Source organism: Gymnoscopelus microlampas, assembly GCF_963454915.1.
Source record: "Gymnoscopelus microlampas genome assembly, chromosome: 2".
Taxonomy (NCBI): domain Eukaryota; kingdom Metazoa; phylum Chordata; class Actinopteri; order Myctophiformes; family Myctophidae; genus Gymnoscopelus; species Gymnoscopelus microlampas.
In genome coordinates this window covers 39,221,940-39,239,016 of record NC_139939.1, presented here as the reverse complement: position 1 = coordinate 39,239,016, position 17,077 = coordinate 39,221,940, and the positions used below count along the sequence as shown (strand labels likewise).

Genomic DNA, 17,077 nt, shown 5'->3' with positions numbered 1-17,077 from the left:
TCAATTTTCATCTGGTTTCACTCACTCACTCAACCTCTCTTGCCCCCATTTCTCTTCCTCTCTATTCCACTCTATACAAATGCATGTGCGTGTGCACGCACCAGACCCCCAACCCCCCCACCTCTCTCTACCATCCCACGGCTCGAGTCCAACTAGAGCTCCCTTGTTTGCACATGAACCCAGTGACCTGAAATTTTGTATGCATCAGGACAATGCTTGCACACCTACTCTACTATACAGCACGTATAACTATGCACACTGGAATATTGATCCAAACCAACCTTTCCCCCTACAAAAAGGTCAGGAAATACGAGGAATGATACAATCGATACTGGACGGGATAAAAGATTTTGGCACAAAATCTGTTGATGGCAGATATTTCCTTTCCTTTATAGCTACTACCGATATACTGGATATACATCACACCTCGCTCATTGGCCAAACGCTTCAGTACGAAGACAAAGATGACAATATACTGTACAGACAGAGTCCCGTGGTGGAATGTTTGGTAGAGAGTGGTTGTCGATGGTTTCTGACGGCCATGCCGCCATGTTGGAGGACTGACAACAGGAGACATGTCATGTTATCACCTCTTCCTCCGTGACAAACCACTCATTATGAAACTTTACAAGAATTGAAGCAACAACCCAATCTCAACTTTTATTCTCTTACCGGTTGCGTGGCTCAGAAGAATTCATATAAGCAAAGAAGATCATCAGCACTCACAAAATGTCCATATTAGGTACTTCTTATTTTGTAGGCATGGGCAGCAAACGGCGACGCTGTTTGCAGCCCGTGCCTGCAAAATGAAAAGTACTTGAAGGATATTTTGAAACCTATACAGTATGCATAATGTTCATGGGGTATCTTTGGCTCAGAAGCTAGAGTGAACGTTTGGGAACTGAGAGGTTCCCAAACGCTTTTCCTGGCTTCATTTTGAAGTGTCCTTGAGCAAGACGCTGAACCCCTAACTGCTCCCGATGGTGCTTTCATGGTTGCCTCCACCATCTGTGTGTGAATGTGTGAATCTAAAAGCACATTGTAAAACGATTTGGAAAAAGGTACTATAGAAATGCAGACCATTTACACATATACAGTAACTATCACAATCAAATGTCTTTGATACAAATCTTATAAGCTACAGTATTTTATTGGACATGTAATTATCAGATTTATCTATTTTGTCTTTTACAAAAACAGTAACTCTTGACCAAGGGAAGCCCATTCATTATACAATAATCCTTTTGGGACATGAGACCTACTGTGGCCGTTTACAAGGCTGGATAAATCCAGTGCACCATCACCAGCCAAGCGGACAGTAAAGTCCTCAGTGTTAATTTAACTCTGAGAGTGTACAAATGCAACCAAATGGACCCATAGGGGTACATTTGTACACTCCCACAGAGTTACTGTGGCTCCGTACTATCACTTGAATATAACGTTGGCAATCCGGGAGTTTAAGCTGATTCTGCTGTCGCGCCCGTCGTGTAAGTCTGTCTGGAGCAGAGTATCCTCTAAACGGCAAAAATGTAAATTTCATGTAAATTTGAGGACTTATAATGCTAGACAGACAGTGTTGTTTTTCTTTTTTACCAGGGCTTGTGTTTTGAATGTGTGAGTCTAGCATCCCTCTGAGGAACCTCGGTAAGTAAGAAATACACATCCCCACAGAAAGGCAGATCGAGGTACTGAGGTTCCCTCTCTCTCTCTCTCTCGGAATGAAAATCTTTCTTTTTTTTCCCACCGTGTTTGTACTGTATGCACAAGGAACTTGTATCTACTGCACAGGAATCCTCCTGTGGCCTGCTACAGTCAGGGCTTCATGAGAGCCAGCCAAGGCAATGCAAGCGGCGTGCACATATTCTATACAACGGTGCACCGTACAGACTGACACTTCAAACTTAAGATGAGCTGCCTCTGCCCGCGTCCCTGGACCCTCCATCTATCTACCCCTGTGCATGGGGGTAGATAGATAGGGGTGCATGCACGTACGTACACACACACACACACTCACACACACACACACACACACAATAAGAACTCGCACCAGCACACCTGCCAATTTCACTGCACCCACACATTTGGAGTTGCAGTAGCTACCTACCTACACACACACACACACACACACACACACACACACACACACACACACACACACACACACACACACACACACACACACACACACACACACACACACACACACACACACAGAAAAAAACATCTTTCCTCCCTGTGCTGGGAAGCATCCACACGTTTGTGGTACGCGTGCATACACGTGCACAGACACACACCAAAATCCAAATGTTGAAAGAGTAAAGAGTTCATTTTATCACTTTCACAGTTAGATCAACACCAGATTTAACCACACGTACGCACGCATGCTAATGCATGCGCACACACACACACACACACACACACACTCACACACACAAATGCACACACGCGCACAAATAGAGGCATATGTTGCCTACCTGTGCTGAGAAGGAGCAGCACCTTCATGGAGAGGAACTCATCGTAGGTGAGCTGCAGTCGTACAAACTCCTGGCTGACCTGCCTCATCCCCAGACACAGGTCGTACATGGCCGACTGCTGCATGCGTTCCCTTGGAAATAAACACACACATACGTACCCGCTTAATTACCCATGTACATATAGTCATTCATTCATTCACCTCTAATACATTACACACTGACCCACTCACTCACTCTTCCATAAACTCTCACACTCAATTTCCTACAGAAACTCAGAGAGAGAGAGAGAGAGAGAGAGAGAGAGAGAGAGAGAGAGAGAGAGAGAGAGAGAGAGAGAGAGAGAGAGAGAGAGAGAGAGAGAGAGAGAGAGAGAGAGAGAGAGAGAGAGAGAGAGAGAGAGAGAGAGAGAGAGAGTGAGAGAAAAAAGTCCCAGCCAGACTGTGTTAAGAGCAGTATACCAAATCCCTGCTGATTGCAGAGCACTGCATACAGTAACACCACTTAGATGCAGTATGGAAGATAGATCCTATAGCTCATGAACCCAGTCAATCTACAATATGTATCTAAGTACAAAACACACTGATTGTACATGCACTTATGCAAATTACACAGTGCATGTATAATTGCGTGTAAGATGTCTATAGTGTATGTTGAGTCCACTAATGAACCTATCTACTGTATTTCTGTGTGTGTCTCTTTCTCCATCTCTCTCCCTCTCTCTCTCTTTCTCATTTCTCTTTCTCTCCATATCACCCTCTCACACACAAACACATTTTATCAGCAAAGTGAATCTCAATCACGTTAAGAGAGCTTGGAAACAGGGGGGGAAAAACTCAACTAAAATAAATAAAATGGAGTCAGAGATGGCAGCCAATGAGAAATGTGCTGTGCAGATGCCACAGTGTCGAGAGAGAGAGGGGAGGGGCTGGGTGGGGTGGGGTGCGGGGGTGGGGGTGGAATCGTTTGGCTTTGGATGCCACCTCTCCGCCTTAAATCAACCGTCATGTCAAGAACAGCATAATCAAATGCAAGTGGTGTGGCTTGACTTGAAAGAGCCCCGCCCGGCGTGCAACACACAACACTAGGAACCGTACCGTCCAGTGTTATACTGTTATCTATCGTCCCTGTCTGGCAGAAACCTTGTATCTCCATATTTTTACTTTTTATGTTTTTTCGTAAATGAATACCGTACTTAATCATACTACAGTGTCACACAAAAATAGCAAAAAATAGCAGATCTACAAGCTCGAAACGTGGCACGATGCTGCACGTTTTGAGCTTGTAGTTCAGATTTTTTTGTTTGAATCATGAAAAGTAACAGTTTTTGGACATGACGTTTCACCCGACAGCAACGATAATATGTTACGTTCATAAGAATGACTGTTCCTTTTTAGGGGATTTCTAGTTCATTAGAATGTACAGATGATGACAGATCCTGAGCTGGATTTAAAGCCCAGAAAAATCAGTTGTATTTGTCTCATCACAGGTTTACAGGTGTAAATCAGTGGGTGAAATTAGTCTCCGTGGCAACCTCCATCATTCAAAGATATCTATTGTCATTATGAGGTCACCGCAACTTAATATTCTGTGCAGGAGATGGATTCAAGTTTCCATTTAACCATTAGCAAGCAGAGTGTCATGCTCATTTTGCTGTACAGCTCTGACTGAGTAACCGACTGAGCAAGTGACTGACAGCGACAACTTATTTGCTTTCGAAAAACGAATAGACAAATAGTTTTTCCTACAAAGCAGTACTGTGTGTGTGTGTGTGTGTGTGTGTGTGTGTGTGTGTGTGTGTGTGTGTGTGTGTGTGTGTGTGTGTGTGTGTGTGTGTGTGTGTGTGTGTGTGTGTGTGTGTGTGTGTGTGTGTGTGTGTGTGTGTGTGTGTGTGTGTGTGTGTGTGTGTGCGCGCGTGCGTGCGTGCGTGCGTGCGTGTGTGCGTGCGTGCATGTGTGCGTGTGTATACTGTACAGTATGTGTGTGTGTGTGTGTGTGTGTGTGTGTGTGTGTGTGTGTGTGTGTGTGTGTGTGTGCGTGCATGTGTGTGTATGTGAGAGAGATAGAGCAGTTCTGCAAAGTACAGCATATCATCATTTGATACAACTTTGGAGCTGGAGTTTCAAAAGTCTCCACACATTTTTTTTTCCGAAATCAATTTTGCTGAATCACTGCTGGGTTTGGGAGAGAGAAACCTGGCAGCATTCTGTCGTTCTCTCTCTCTTTCTTTTTTCTCTCTCTTACTCTCTCCTTTGCTCTTCCACTTTCTCACCCTCTCTCTCTCTCTCTCTCTCACTCACCTTCTCTCACACCTCACTCTTTCCGTGTCTTTTGCTCAATCATTCTCTCTCTCTCTCTCTCTCTGTCTGACTCCGCTCCCTCTCTCTCATATTCCTTCTCTCTTTCTCTCACACACTCACACTTTCTGTCTGTCTGTCTGTCTGTCGGTCTGTCTGTCTCTCTCTCCCTCTGTTGCTATGGTGAGAGATCCAGGAAGCAGCAGTGAGCTGGGCGGACTTAGAAGAAAGCAGAAGTAAAAGTAGTGAGAAAAGTTCAGCTTTACCTTTGGCTTTCAGAAATAGCAGGCAGTATTGACTCAGGAGAGGGGAGACATATCCACACATAAACCATCCAAACCACAGCCACTGTCTAGCTAGTATCTGTTCATATGCAGTAGCTTGCGTTTGTTTTGGGGGAATGGAAATGGTGGATTATGCTGTGTTCTTTCTTTCCGAAACTCACCTGTACCTTGTTTTACTTTAAAACATTATAGAAGGTAGAGATGTACGGAGGTACCTGTTTTACATGAACACATGGAGGCTTATTTCATGATTACTGTTATTGTTATTGGGCCTATCATTTAATAGTATTATATGTAGTGCACAACAAAATCTGAAGTGTTAATTTAACTCTGAAAGTGTAAGAATATGTGCTAGCTACAGATGGCCCCTTCCTGAATTTATCCTGCATCTCTCCTGCTTTAGTGATGCTAATGGTATACTTTGTTGTTTGTTATATTGTTAGTAGTTAACCACAGTAACCTTGTCATCCCTATTCCGTAGAAATAGCAGACCTACAAGCTCACATCGCGTCATGGTACGATACGTTGAGAGCCGCACAACATCATCTTACTACAGCACAGCAGTTAACAGACCATTCCCCAAATCCCTATAACATCCAAAAGCAAAATAATAGTGCAGACACAGGGTCGTATTTTGAGCCATTTGATTAAATGAAGAAATAGAAGCGACAAGCTTTATACCAGATGCAGCTTTCAGTGACACTTCCACTTTATCTTCCCATATGCTGCAGTCGTTGGCATGGGATAAGAAGTGTGGGAATAAAATACATTATGTACAGTAGTTGAACAGATAGTGTGTTAACCACATACTGTAACTTCAATGCCCCGGGTTCGATTCTGGCCAGAGACATGTGTTGCATGACACTCCCCCTCTCTCAGTTTCTCTCTGTGTCTCTCAACATTCTCCTATCTGAATAAAGCTAAACCTGGCCTATAAATTAGCTTTAAAAACAAATACATACTTTATTCATTACAACTGTGTAAGAGTGACTCACTTGAACAACAAAGTTGGTGAGATGAAAACATAACCTACTTGGCAGAGGTAAAACATCAGGGCCCTATGCTCCTATGGCCCAGAACTTTAGAGGGCTTTGTGTGTCTATTACATGCATTTACCTCACACCATTGGCTAATCGACTCAATTAGGCAGGGTTACTGTGACGTTTATGAAACATTTGTCTTCTAAACCATTCTCTCTCAATCGCTGAGAGAAAATAAGACTGAAGATGACTAGTCTCCAGGAAAACCATGGACTTTTAAACCTGCTGATGTCTGCCGGGCCAGTCAACAAATCAAAGGTCTGGAAGACAGATTGCCTAATAGAAAAGTAAGTAAGAGGCACACAGGCAGCCAGACAGTTTCAGCTAATCTATTAACTAACTGCTTTTGCAATGTAATGTATATATTTTGCATAATGATGGCCAGACAGTACAGATGGCCTAAATTAATGACTGATTCACTGCAGCACTTTTTTTGCTTCCTGCCAGACGAAAACTATTCAGAAATATGTGACGGGTGGTGGAAGGTGATCCAACCTGGCAGCCATGCAATCACGCAAATTTAAGTGTTTTTTCTTTTTGCATATTACATAAGTAAAAAAAAAGATATAAACACTCAATATAACAAACAACAGTTCAAGCAAGGTTCACTAAAAACCTATAATTTGTCAGGAAATTAAGCTGTTTCATTGTGTTTGGAAAGGGTATGGCGTGGGAATGATAGATTACCATCTTTGATTTCATTGGCTATTGTTCGCTATTGTCCACTAATGTTGGCCAAGTGGTACCGCCCATAAATAAGCCAGCGTGGCTTGCTGGTGTGTTTACTCTCGGGTTACTTATGGCTATGGAGGAAGCTCAATCTGTTGCCACATGCTATAAACAAACTTTCAGCTGCCGGTAGAATCATCGACAGAGGAGAATTTATGGACTCGTTCATCTTGGATTACATTGATGGTGGCAATAACTCAGATTCAGAATCTGAAGATGGTAAAGACCAAGACAACATCAACATGTTTTGCTCTCTTCCGTCATCAGAAGATACAAATAACTGTCTGACAGCTAGTTTTATATTATACTTTATAACATCCAAGGAAGAATGTTCAGCAGTACTTTTGCAGGAGGGATGAATGCAACTACTAGCACTACTACTACTAATAACAACAACAACAACAAAGTGTATTTATATATGCACTTTTGCCAGGCCAGCCAGTCACAGTCAGGCTAATCTGACAGAACACAGAGTAAAAAGTGACCGACATACAGGCCAGTATACTCAATCCAGCAGGTCCACATCTCGTCGGCTCTGTCAAACCAAATACCAAAGCCATCCATCAACCTGCCATATAGGCTACCACTGCAGCACTTTTCTAGAAAGAACCAATGCAACTTAACTCATCAAACTGTACAAACCAGGTCTACTCTACTGTACCTGCCTGTGAGTCTTAAGCGCTATACCTTTTGGCCTAAGCTTCATTTGTGCATCAACGACCCCCAAGGAATCACAAGCCCCTGTATGCACACTGCTCTTCCAAACGCTCTGCTGTTCAAATACATTAGAACGGATCATGTGGCCCATTGACTGCCCTTTCCAGGCTTTGATCAACTGTGCACAACGCGATTAAGGAGCCATCCGAAGGTGCAAAAGCATTCACTCCTCAGGGAGCACTGGGGGAATGGGCTGTGCGACTATAGTCTACACAGTAACTGTGTTTTTAAGTACCATCATCTCTGCCTGTAAGAGAAGTAATTACCATGAATACTCTGACTGGCTGGCTGTAGGTCGACGGTGACTGACTAAAAATGGTGCAGTAGTTTAAATAATATGCTCCTTATTTCCCTCAATACCCTGCAGGGAAAGTGGTATTTTATCAATGCAAAGGGTAAATATTCAATTGCACTGTATAGCTTGAGCGCCCACATTGACTGTGGAAGGAAAGAAGGCTAGTGGTGATGTTGGTGAGTGCGGGTGTCGTTAATGTTATCAAGTTGTTAAGTAGTTAACTGTCATCATGGCTCTTTCAGTAAATGAAGCTCCCTGTTGAATGCAGTTTGTACGACTAGTCATTCAAGAAGCTCTTAAGATACAAAAACTCATGTCCATCTCCATGAGGTCCATTTCGATGAATCAATTGGTTGAGCAGTCAACCAAACTTGGTCAACAGACCATTCAACCAAATAATCGCATTAGTGAACCAAAAATGCAGCCATGCGAATAAGTGTGTGTGCGTGTGCGTGTGTGCGTGTCTGTCTTTACAGTAGAAGGCATGCTTTTGTCCAACATTTGGCCTTTGTAACTAAACTTTTTCACCTACCCCTAAAAAATACAAACTAAAAGGAAAAAAAAGTCTATCCTCAAAGTCATACTGTTATTTTTTATATAAACTTCTGACTAGTATATTTTTCACACTCACCATTCCACCATGTAAATGTGTTTTTGACAACTTCTCAAAACACCATTTTTTATTCACAAGTGTATGTGTGAGTGCCAAAATGAGGCACCAGAAATGTATTAATTAATTAACTTTGTGTATTAATTAACTAAAATAAAAGTATTTTAAAGTTAATACATACATACAGTTAATACGATTGTTGTTGCTTTCTGGAATATCCTTGGCGCTAGGACCCTGCTGCATTTGTTTTGGAGTGGTACTTCTGTGGTTTTGTTTCCAACTGAATTCTGAGAATGGCAGTTCTAACAGACCATAGATAGATGCTGTAATGACAGTGGAGCTACCAGAAGTGTCACCAAAAAGACTACTAATGGTACACAGTATGATTTTAACGCTGCAGTCACAGGGCCTAAAAGTAATGTATGAAGGTATGGCCGGCGCCACGAGGGGGCGTTGAGCCCCCTCAATGACCACCCTCAGTTACGAAAGATGGATGCGAGAAAAAAACTATTTTAATAATATCAACAATATCAATAGAGCGCAGTTTCAAAATGCATATTTGGAAATGGATGAAAAAACAGACAGAATCTGCTGCAGGTGCAACCACCTCTGCAGGTTGTAACATTGGGTGTCGTCTGACTTTAATAAATATATGGGAGCATCTAAGACACTTTTCTCTCCTCCACATGTCCTACGGAACATTAACCCCTTAAGACCGGGAACGCATCTGTGTCATTTTAGATTTCTTTGGCTATTAAAAAATAGCAGATATACAAGCTCATAGCCCGGCACCGAGTGCCACGCTATGAGCTTGTAGATTTGCTATTTTTGAAAAAATATACATATTTATATATTTTTCAAAAAACATTTTTAGAATCGGCCTCAGGTCTTAATGGGTTAAACATCACCCAGTGGACTTTCAAATCAGCACGCTTGCCAGCTTGACAAGCCGCCCCCTGCTCCCCTCTGTTTGCTGTGATTTGACTCCTTTTGCAACAGAGAGTGACACCTTTAGGGACCTCTGGGCTGAAACCTTAGTGCAAAACCTCACCGACAGTCTGTAAACCACAGGAAAAAAGAGATGGCAGGATGGAGTGACCTCCACTCTGTAACCATAGCAAAAGAAGGCAGAGGAGAGAGTGGGTCAAGCTACCTCCTTCTTTTATTAGTAAGTTAATTATTTCTATGGCTCCTCTGCTTTGATTAAAAAAGAACAGAGGGAGAGAGACGCATACGGGAAAGAGAGTAGCGATAACATGGGACACGGGTATATGACGTATAGTTAGGATTATAAGTATACTGCTTACAGATGCCGATAAGTATCAATACTCTTATTGATGACTCCATAATTTGGTGAAAAAAAGATATGCTGTACAAAGTAAAAAATTGTATTAATAATATTAAGTTAGGAAAGAGTTATGGAAAAGAAACAGTTTCAACGTCGGAGACACGCCATCTAGAGCCAACTCAGCGCCGTAAACGTTGAACATCTGCGATTTTATATTTGTGGAAAGAGATTGTAATCACTTTGTGTCATTTTTTGGGGGTATAGAAGTTGCATCTGTATTGGGATTTCTTTTTCACACAAAGTACTGATATATAATTCATAACTTTTTGTTTAGTATAGTATAGTATATTTTTGTATACATTTTGCATTTCAACAATAGGTGATGAATTGGCACTGGTTCAATTTACAGCAATCAGCCAGACAGAATGACAGACTGGCCACGCCCACAGTGCTTGACTTTGTTTATGTGTCACTGCCCCGTCCCTACAGAGCCAGCAGGGACGGCTAATTGATTGATCCCTCCTGCTCCCTTGAATTAGCCACCGATCCTGATTCGGCTGTCAGATGAAGTGCATCACATGGCAAATACTGTACTTCTGACTTCATGGCTTTTATAGACAACGTCTGATTAACCGTCCTCCACTGGTCCATACAACCGCTGTCACAGTGTAAGCTGCCAGAGATTTAACTGTATTCCTAACACCACGGTATTCTGGTCACTTGATCTTTTCACACAAAGTCTATGAATAAATACTGTATGTCCAGGTTATGGATAACATATATATCTGGCGTCACTGTTTCCCTCTCCTTCCATTCAGCCCGCACACGAGAGCTGTGCACTGTATATACTGTACGATAACAGTGGGTGGGGAGGCTATATGCTGTGCGATAACAGTGGATGTGAAGGGTTTTCTGATAGGCGCTGCAGGGTGGGGAGGGTATGGGGAGGGTATCTCAGAGAAAGTGTGTTTTAAGAAGGTTTTTCAACACAACCGACCATCACCAAATGCACAAAACCTTTATTGGTATTCTTTGGCAGAAATTGTCACCCGTGGACCATACCAGAAGTCAGCCATTAAGTCGTTCAGTACACGTAACGGACGGAAAGCAGAGAGGTGTGTTTTTATAGCGTGCACACCTCGGGTTTGACATTGGTTGACTTGAATATATGGAGCTAATAATGACATACACAGATCCTCCAATAATCTGATAATTTAAACAGGCATTTTCACTGGTAGCTTTTACCTTTCGTACTGCTGTTACTTTAACCCCAAAAGCTCCCTGAAGAACCTAAACACATTGTAAAAATGTGGATTTGACTGTGTAGGACCTTGAAGTGGGATTCCAGCTTAATGGCTTTGTGATGTCACACAGAGTTCTCTCATTAGCATTACAAATTAACAACATCCCACAGGTTCACAGCAGAATAAGGGTACATTTTTACACTTTCAGAGTAACGTCAAGATTTTACAGTGCATATATATACTGTATATATATATATATATATATATATATATATATATATCACACACACACACACACACACACACACACACACACACACACACACACACACACACACACACACACACAAACACATGGTGTAAAACTAAAAATATACAAATATATACACTGTATATATACTGTAGGTGTGCCTGGGATCTTTTGGGTATAAAAGGTGCGCCCTGGCAGAAAGGTTTTGGTTTATAGTATAGGATATGCAGACTTACTCGTTGAAAATAAGGTCTGGGGCAAAGTAGAGCATTTGTCCGTTGGTGTGTTTGTACGAGCGCCAACTGAGGCAGAAGGACGACAGACACATCCACGAGTACTGGATCAATGTGATCTGGTCCTCGATGGGCAGGGCCCGGAAACCTAACACACACACACACACACACACACACACACACACACACACACACACACACACACACACACACACACACACAGGATTATAAGTATTATTGGCAAGTTAGGTTTGTACATATAAAGAATGTGAATAATGACAGTAGTAAAATATTTACACAGTAAGTTCAAAAATATTGATGAAGATAAAAGATCTTCGTCGATACATATATACAATACAGAGGCTAGTACGGGTGCATGAGCAAACACAGACACACATGCACAAATACAAATATGTACACACAATATCGGCAGAAAACTGCACAGACACACAGAAACAGGAGACACAAGATAAGAGCTGATGAGGAGACCATTGTAGGTCCTGTGTCGTGTTTGAGTATGGTTGGCTCAGGCAACAACCAGCAAGGCATTCACCTAATGTAATTTAGGTGTGTGTGTGTGTGTGTGTGTGTGTGTGTGTGTGTGTGTGTGTGTGTGTGTGTGTGTGTGTGTGTGTGTGTGTGTGTGTGTGTGTGTGTGTGTGTGTGTGTGTGTGTGTGTGTGTGCTCGTGCGCGGGCCCGCCCATGTGCACGTGTGGGTGTAGTTGCGTGCTTGTGTGCAAGCTAGCAAGGCATTCACCTAATGTAGAGGTAGGGGTGTAGGTGTGTGTGTGTGTGTGTGTGTGTGTGTGTGTGTGTGTGTGTGTGTGTGTGTGTGTGTGTGTGTGTGTGTGTGTGTGCGTGCGCGTGCGTGCGCATGCGCCCGCCCGCCCGAGTGGGTGTAGTTGCCCGCTTGTGTGCAAGTTAGCACATGCACTCATTATGTGTACATATGTCCCTCGTGTACATGCGTCTGCGTGCGCCCGGCGTTGCGCGATGACTCCTTTGTGCCAATATTTGTTTAGACACGATAAGGACTCAGGAGTATTCACCCGTCCTTGTTTCACGCGAATCCCCCCAAGGCCTCCAATTATTGGCCTGTTGTCTGCGGGAGCTCCATAAATAGAGGGGAATAGGAAACCTGCCAAAGTCTCAATCAAACTCGGCTGGCAAGAAAACGCCTCCTCCTCCTCGTGCTACAGCGCAGGCCAGCTGGGGACGCTGCTAGTGACTTATCAAGGCTTAGGAGACTATTTCAGTCCGTGCGCGTCAATTGTCACCGATGCGTCGCTGTCAAACCTGCTGTGTCGCATATCACATATTTTTATATATGTATTTGTGGCAGAGGTATGTGGGCTATGCAATATTGGCTGTAATGAAGCCTCCCGTTACAACCAAGTGACTGTCCCTCAACACTCCATTGGGGACTGCCTGGGGGAGGGGGATCAGCGGCACACAGGCTGGATAGTTATTAGAATACAAACTTATTGCGTTTCCTGGTACCTAATCCAGTGTGTGTTTACAAACCCGGTCAAGGGTTGAAATTTGTCTGAACCACGAGCAGGCACGCACGTCATCCCTTCACTACCAACTCGTCTCTCTTTGTCACTCTCCATTCTCCAGTGAAATTACAGGTAGAATTGTAGGTATAGAAATGCCCTAGACTCTATAATGCCGGATTTATGCTGCGATGGTGTCACGTGCCCGAAAATAGCAGATCTACAAGCTCACGACATTTAGTAAGATGAAAGGTGCAGTACGTTTTAGTGTTAACCCATTAAGACCTGTAACGCATCTGTGTCACTTTAGATTTCTTTGGCTGTTCGAAAATAGCAGATATACAAGCTCATAGCGCGGCACCAAGTGCCGCGCTACGAGCTTGTAGATCTGCTATTTTTGAAAAATCGTGAAATATTTTTTTTTTATGTCTTTTTCCGAAAAATTGTTAGGATTTAGATTTTTTTAGACGTGGCCTCAGGTCTTAATGGTTAAAGTGTTAAATAGCTCTATCTATTCTGATAGCTGATAGTTTTCAGTGACAGGGGTCTCCCTGTCTCTCCAGCTCTAGTAAGCAGAAAATGCATTTCCAGGTCGGGATACCAATTGTATCCAATAAGGAGAGAGACCTCATACAGGATACAGGATACATGATAAACAAGTGAAATTGGAAGTGATGACAAATTAGAAATTAGCAGACACGATTGAAACATTGAAGCTGATAAATAGGTACTCTCATGATTGGATGAAATTGGAAACCTACCTGAAAATGTATTTTGTGTTTATTAAAGAGCTGTTGAGATGGGGAGACCCCTGTTATTGAACAACAAACGGTCTAGAATACAGAGCTTTAACGTTTTCACGAAAAAGATTTCTCTCTATTTCTCAGAAGATATGATAATAGTATAAAGGTTCACATTAAATATCTATGCATTATATGACATTCCTCCCCAGGTATTTAAAAAATATATAATTACTACAGACTGGGGCTCTGGGGATCTAGGCCACTGCTAATTTCCTATTCTTCTGGATAGTTAATTGCATTCACCTGATGTCCCACATCTAAATTATTATCTGATTAGACAGCTAAAAAAAACACACACACTCTGGCTCCTCAGGGACAAAAGTTGAGAACCATTACTGTACAGCATTGGTTCTTAATTTTTTTAATTTGAAGGACCCCCAGTTTGGTATGCATATTAGGCCCACGGACCCCCATAACTCTCAGAGTTACAGATCTGTACGGGTCCATTTGGTTCCTAACTATCAGTCATTTTGCTGCGGGCCCCCCTGCAACCCCCTGGACCCCAAACTTTGAGAACCAGTGCATTTGAGAACTGATGATTTACCACCATAGATGTGCATTATGTACCATGGCGCATTGGTTCTGAAAGTGAGGTCCTTCAGAGGGTGCCAGGGGGTCCCCAGCAAAATTAGTTAATATAGCACAATCATTTTAACCACTTTAACCATATTTTATACTTTGGCTATTCAAAAATAGCAGATATAGATCTGCTATTTTTGAGAATTTTAAATCTCAAATTGTTTTTTGAGATGGTGGTCCGCAGCCAAATACATATCATTTTGGGGGTCCTTGACATGAAAGAGTTTGAGAACCACTGCCATGGAGGGCCATGTGCACTCTGCTCTTCATTCCAACCACAGCATAACACCAGGTGATTTCACTAATTAGTCCTGCCCCCTCTCTGGAGAAAGTAATTAATTAGTGGCATCACCTCTGGTAGCTGTTATGTGACCGACCACCAATGATTCCGAGCCTATATGGTCATGTATTGAGTTGAGAATTTTTATCGCTAAGCCCAAATGAGAACTGAATTCAGGCAGAGGAGCTTATTTTAATGCCATGGACCCCTTTTTTTCTGTCTGGCTCCCTCCTTCTATTTCTACGTCCGGATATGGCAAGCAGACACCGTGGAGGTATCAAATATTTGCAATACAGCAAAACAAATGGCTTCAAAGAGATACCTGCAAGGCATCTTTGAATACATCTTCCGCAGACTAACAGTTTAAGTGGAACCTGTTTATCTCCTCTGCAAAGATTTTCGTTCTCGCTATTTGATTTACAGGTGAGAATTAGTGTTAAAAAAAAGTGTGTGAGTGTGTACAGTATGTATACATGTATATGTATATGTATGTATGTGTATAGAGATATACGTATATATAGAGATATATATAGAGATAGATAGAGATAGATAGATAGATAGATAGATAGCTAGCTAGCTAGATAGATAGATAGATAGATAGATGATAGATAGATAGATAGATAGATAGATAGATCCGTCTGATGATGCTGTTGCAGATGAGTGTGGATTGGGAAAACGTTAATCTTGATAACGTTTACGCTCAAAATAGGATTCAGTCGTTAATCTTGTTAAAGCTTTGCAGAATCATTTCTAAACGTGATATTTGGTGTGTCCAATGTTGGCAACTTAGTGTTTTATTTTACATTTTTTATTGGGAAGAATATACAGACTTATCTCGGCATACAGCATTTACCAGTTTATATGTGTGTCTTCCAAGATCACAGATCATGGCTAAAGTGATTTGTTTTCCTTTCAAACAAGATTACTACTATCTTTTGTGCCAACGACACGTTTGGTAGGACAGGACTTTTTTTTTTCTATTTCAGTGATGACATAGACAGTGATGTAACACATAACTCTTAACACACAGCATAGAGGCCAGTGCTCTCCAACTACTATAGTACCAGTAAGTTAATGGCATCACAGGGTTGGGAAACATTGAACTAGGCCATGGTCCTATAGCGCTCTGAGCGATCGGTCAACTAACCTGGAAGTACTTTGGCCCATTTGACCATGCGTACCATCTGCTTCCCCGCCAGGCGGTTGAGGCTGGACAGCAGGTGGTCTGTGGTGTCCGGCTGGCTATTGTCATAGCCGGAAAACACCTCCTCGGGCTCTATCAGCTCCAGCACGTTGCAAATGGAGGGTGGCGGGAATGCCGAGACTACTCCCGGGTGGTGGGGCACGAGGGCGTTGCCCGCGCCGGCATTCAGCTCCTTCTCTGAGGGCAGGTAACTGCCACCCCCGCCAGGCGTTTGGGCATCTTTGGATCCCTGGAGGTCCTCGTTCACCCCCTTCAGCTTGCCGAGCTTCTTAGACTTCCGTGCTGTCGGGGCAGTTATGATGCATGTTATTAACAGTTTGATGACGTTCGCGGAGATCAGTGGCAGAGTTAATCAAAGCTGGGACGATGAGGAAATGGTGACACACATAGAAATCTAATTTTAACTGAGGACAGTTAGTGGCTCTGATAAAGGCTGCATGCAAATGTGTCTATCATATTTGTATAATTTGTTTAAAATGGAGATCGGGTAGCTCTCTCCCCCTAGTTATTTTCCTTTATTGAGACAGACAGCAGGAAATCTCAGAGGAAGACATACGTACGGGTGGCACAAGAGGAAGGGTTTCATGGCATGCAATCCGATTTGTCTGGCAGGCCTACAAAGTCTCCAAAGACTGTACAATCAATGTCCATACACTGTAACTAAATATGTTTTATACCATCCACTTGGAGGTGACATTGTTCAACGTATGCGATATGCTGTGACAAGACTCTCAAAGGAAATCAGTTTTCTTCCTGTTGCAAGGAAGTTGTTATTTTCAGGGAAGTCATAACTTTAATGAGAGAGCATTTTAGGATATGAGAGTAAGGGCTGGGAAGCCGTCCATCTCAAATTTTGGTCCGCAAAATTTCAGTAAAACCAAGAGCTCAATAATGTCACAATAATCATATACAGTACTAGTGTGTGTGTCCTCAAGCACACAGCACTCAGTCCTGAGTATGTTGTTGTGTAAATGAACATGCATTCCAATGCAGCAGAGACACTTAAAGGAGATGAAATTAATGGACATATGTAATTGCATTTTGGATGTGTGGTAGAAAATATTAGGCTTTTATTTTGAGAGGCCAAAAAGTATCCAAAATATATTGGTGGAAATGTATTTCCAGGGTCCACATTTTCTAGCTTGAGATGCATCAGGTATGCTATAAATTTGGTTGTGCATCCATGCGTGTACACATACAGACACACTCTCTCTTTGCATACATGCACACATAGGCCCGCGCACACACACACACAC

General features: G+C 42.5%; 1 protein-coding gene across 3 annotated transcripts in view; it reads right to left on the bottom strand.

Annotated features, from left to right (window-relative positions):
* Positions 1-17,077, bottom strand: part of nr3c2 (nuclear receptor subfamily 3, group C, member 2) — a 136,991-nt gene that overhangs the window by 26,162 nt on the left and 93,752 nt on the right. For 2 of the 3 annotated variants that reach the window (XM_084075938.1, XM_084075939.1), the window contains exons 5-7: positions 15,765-16,103; positions 11,462-11,606; positions 2,475-2,605 (exon numbers count right to left, since the gene is read on the bottom strand). In XM_084075938.1, coding sequence (XP_083932064.1) covers positions 2,475-2,605; positions 11,462-11,606; positions 15,765-16,103 — 615 coding nt within the window. Of the gene's footprint in view, positions 1-2,474; positions 2,606-11,461; positions 11,607-15,764; positions 16,104-17,077 lie in introns of those variants that run through there. The other variant, XR_014602061.1, reaches the window with a different exon arrangement.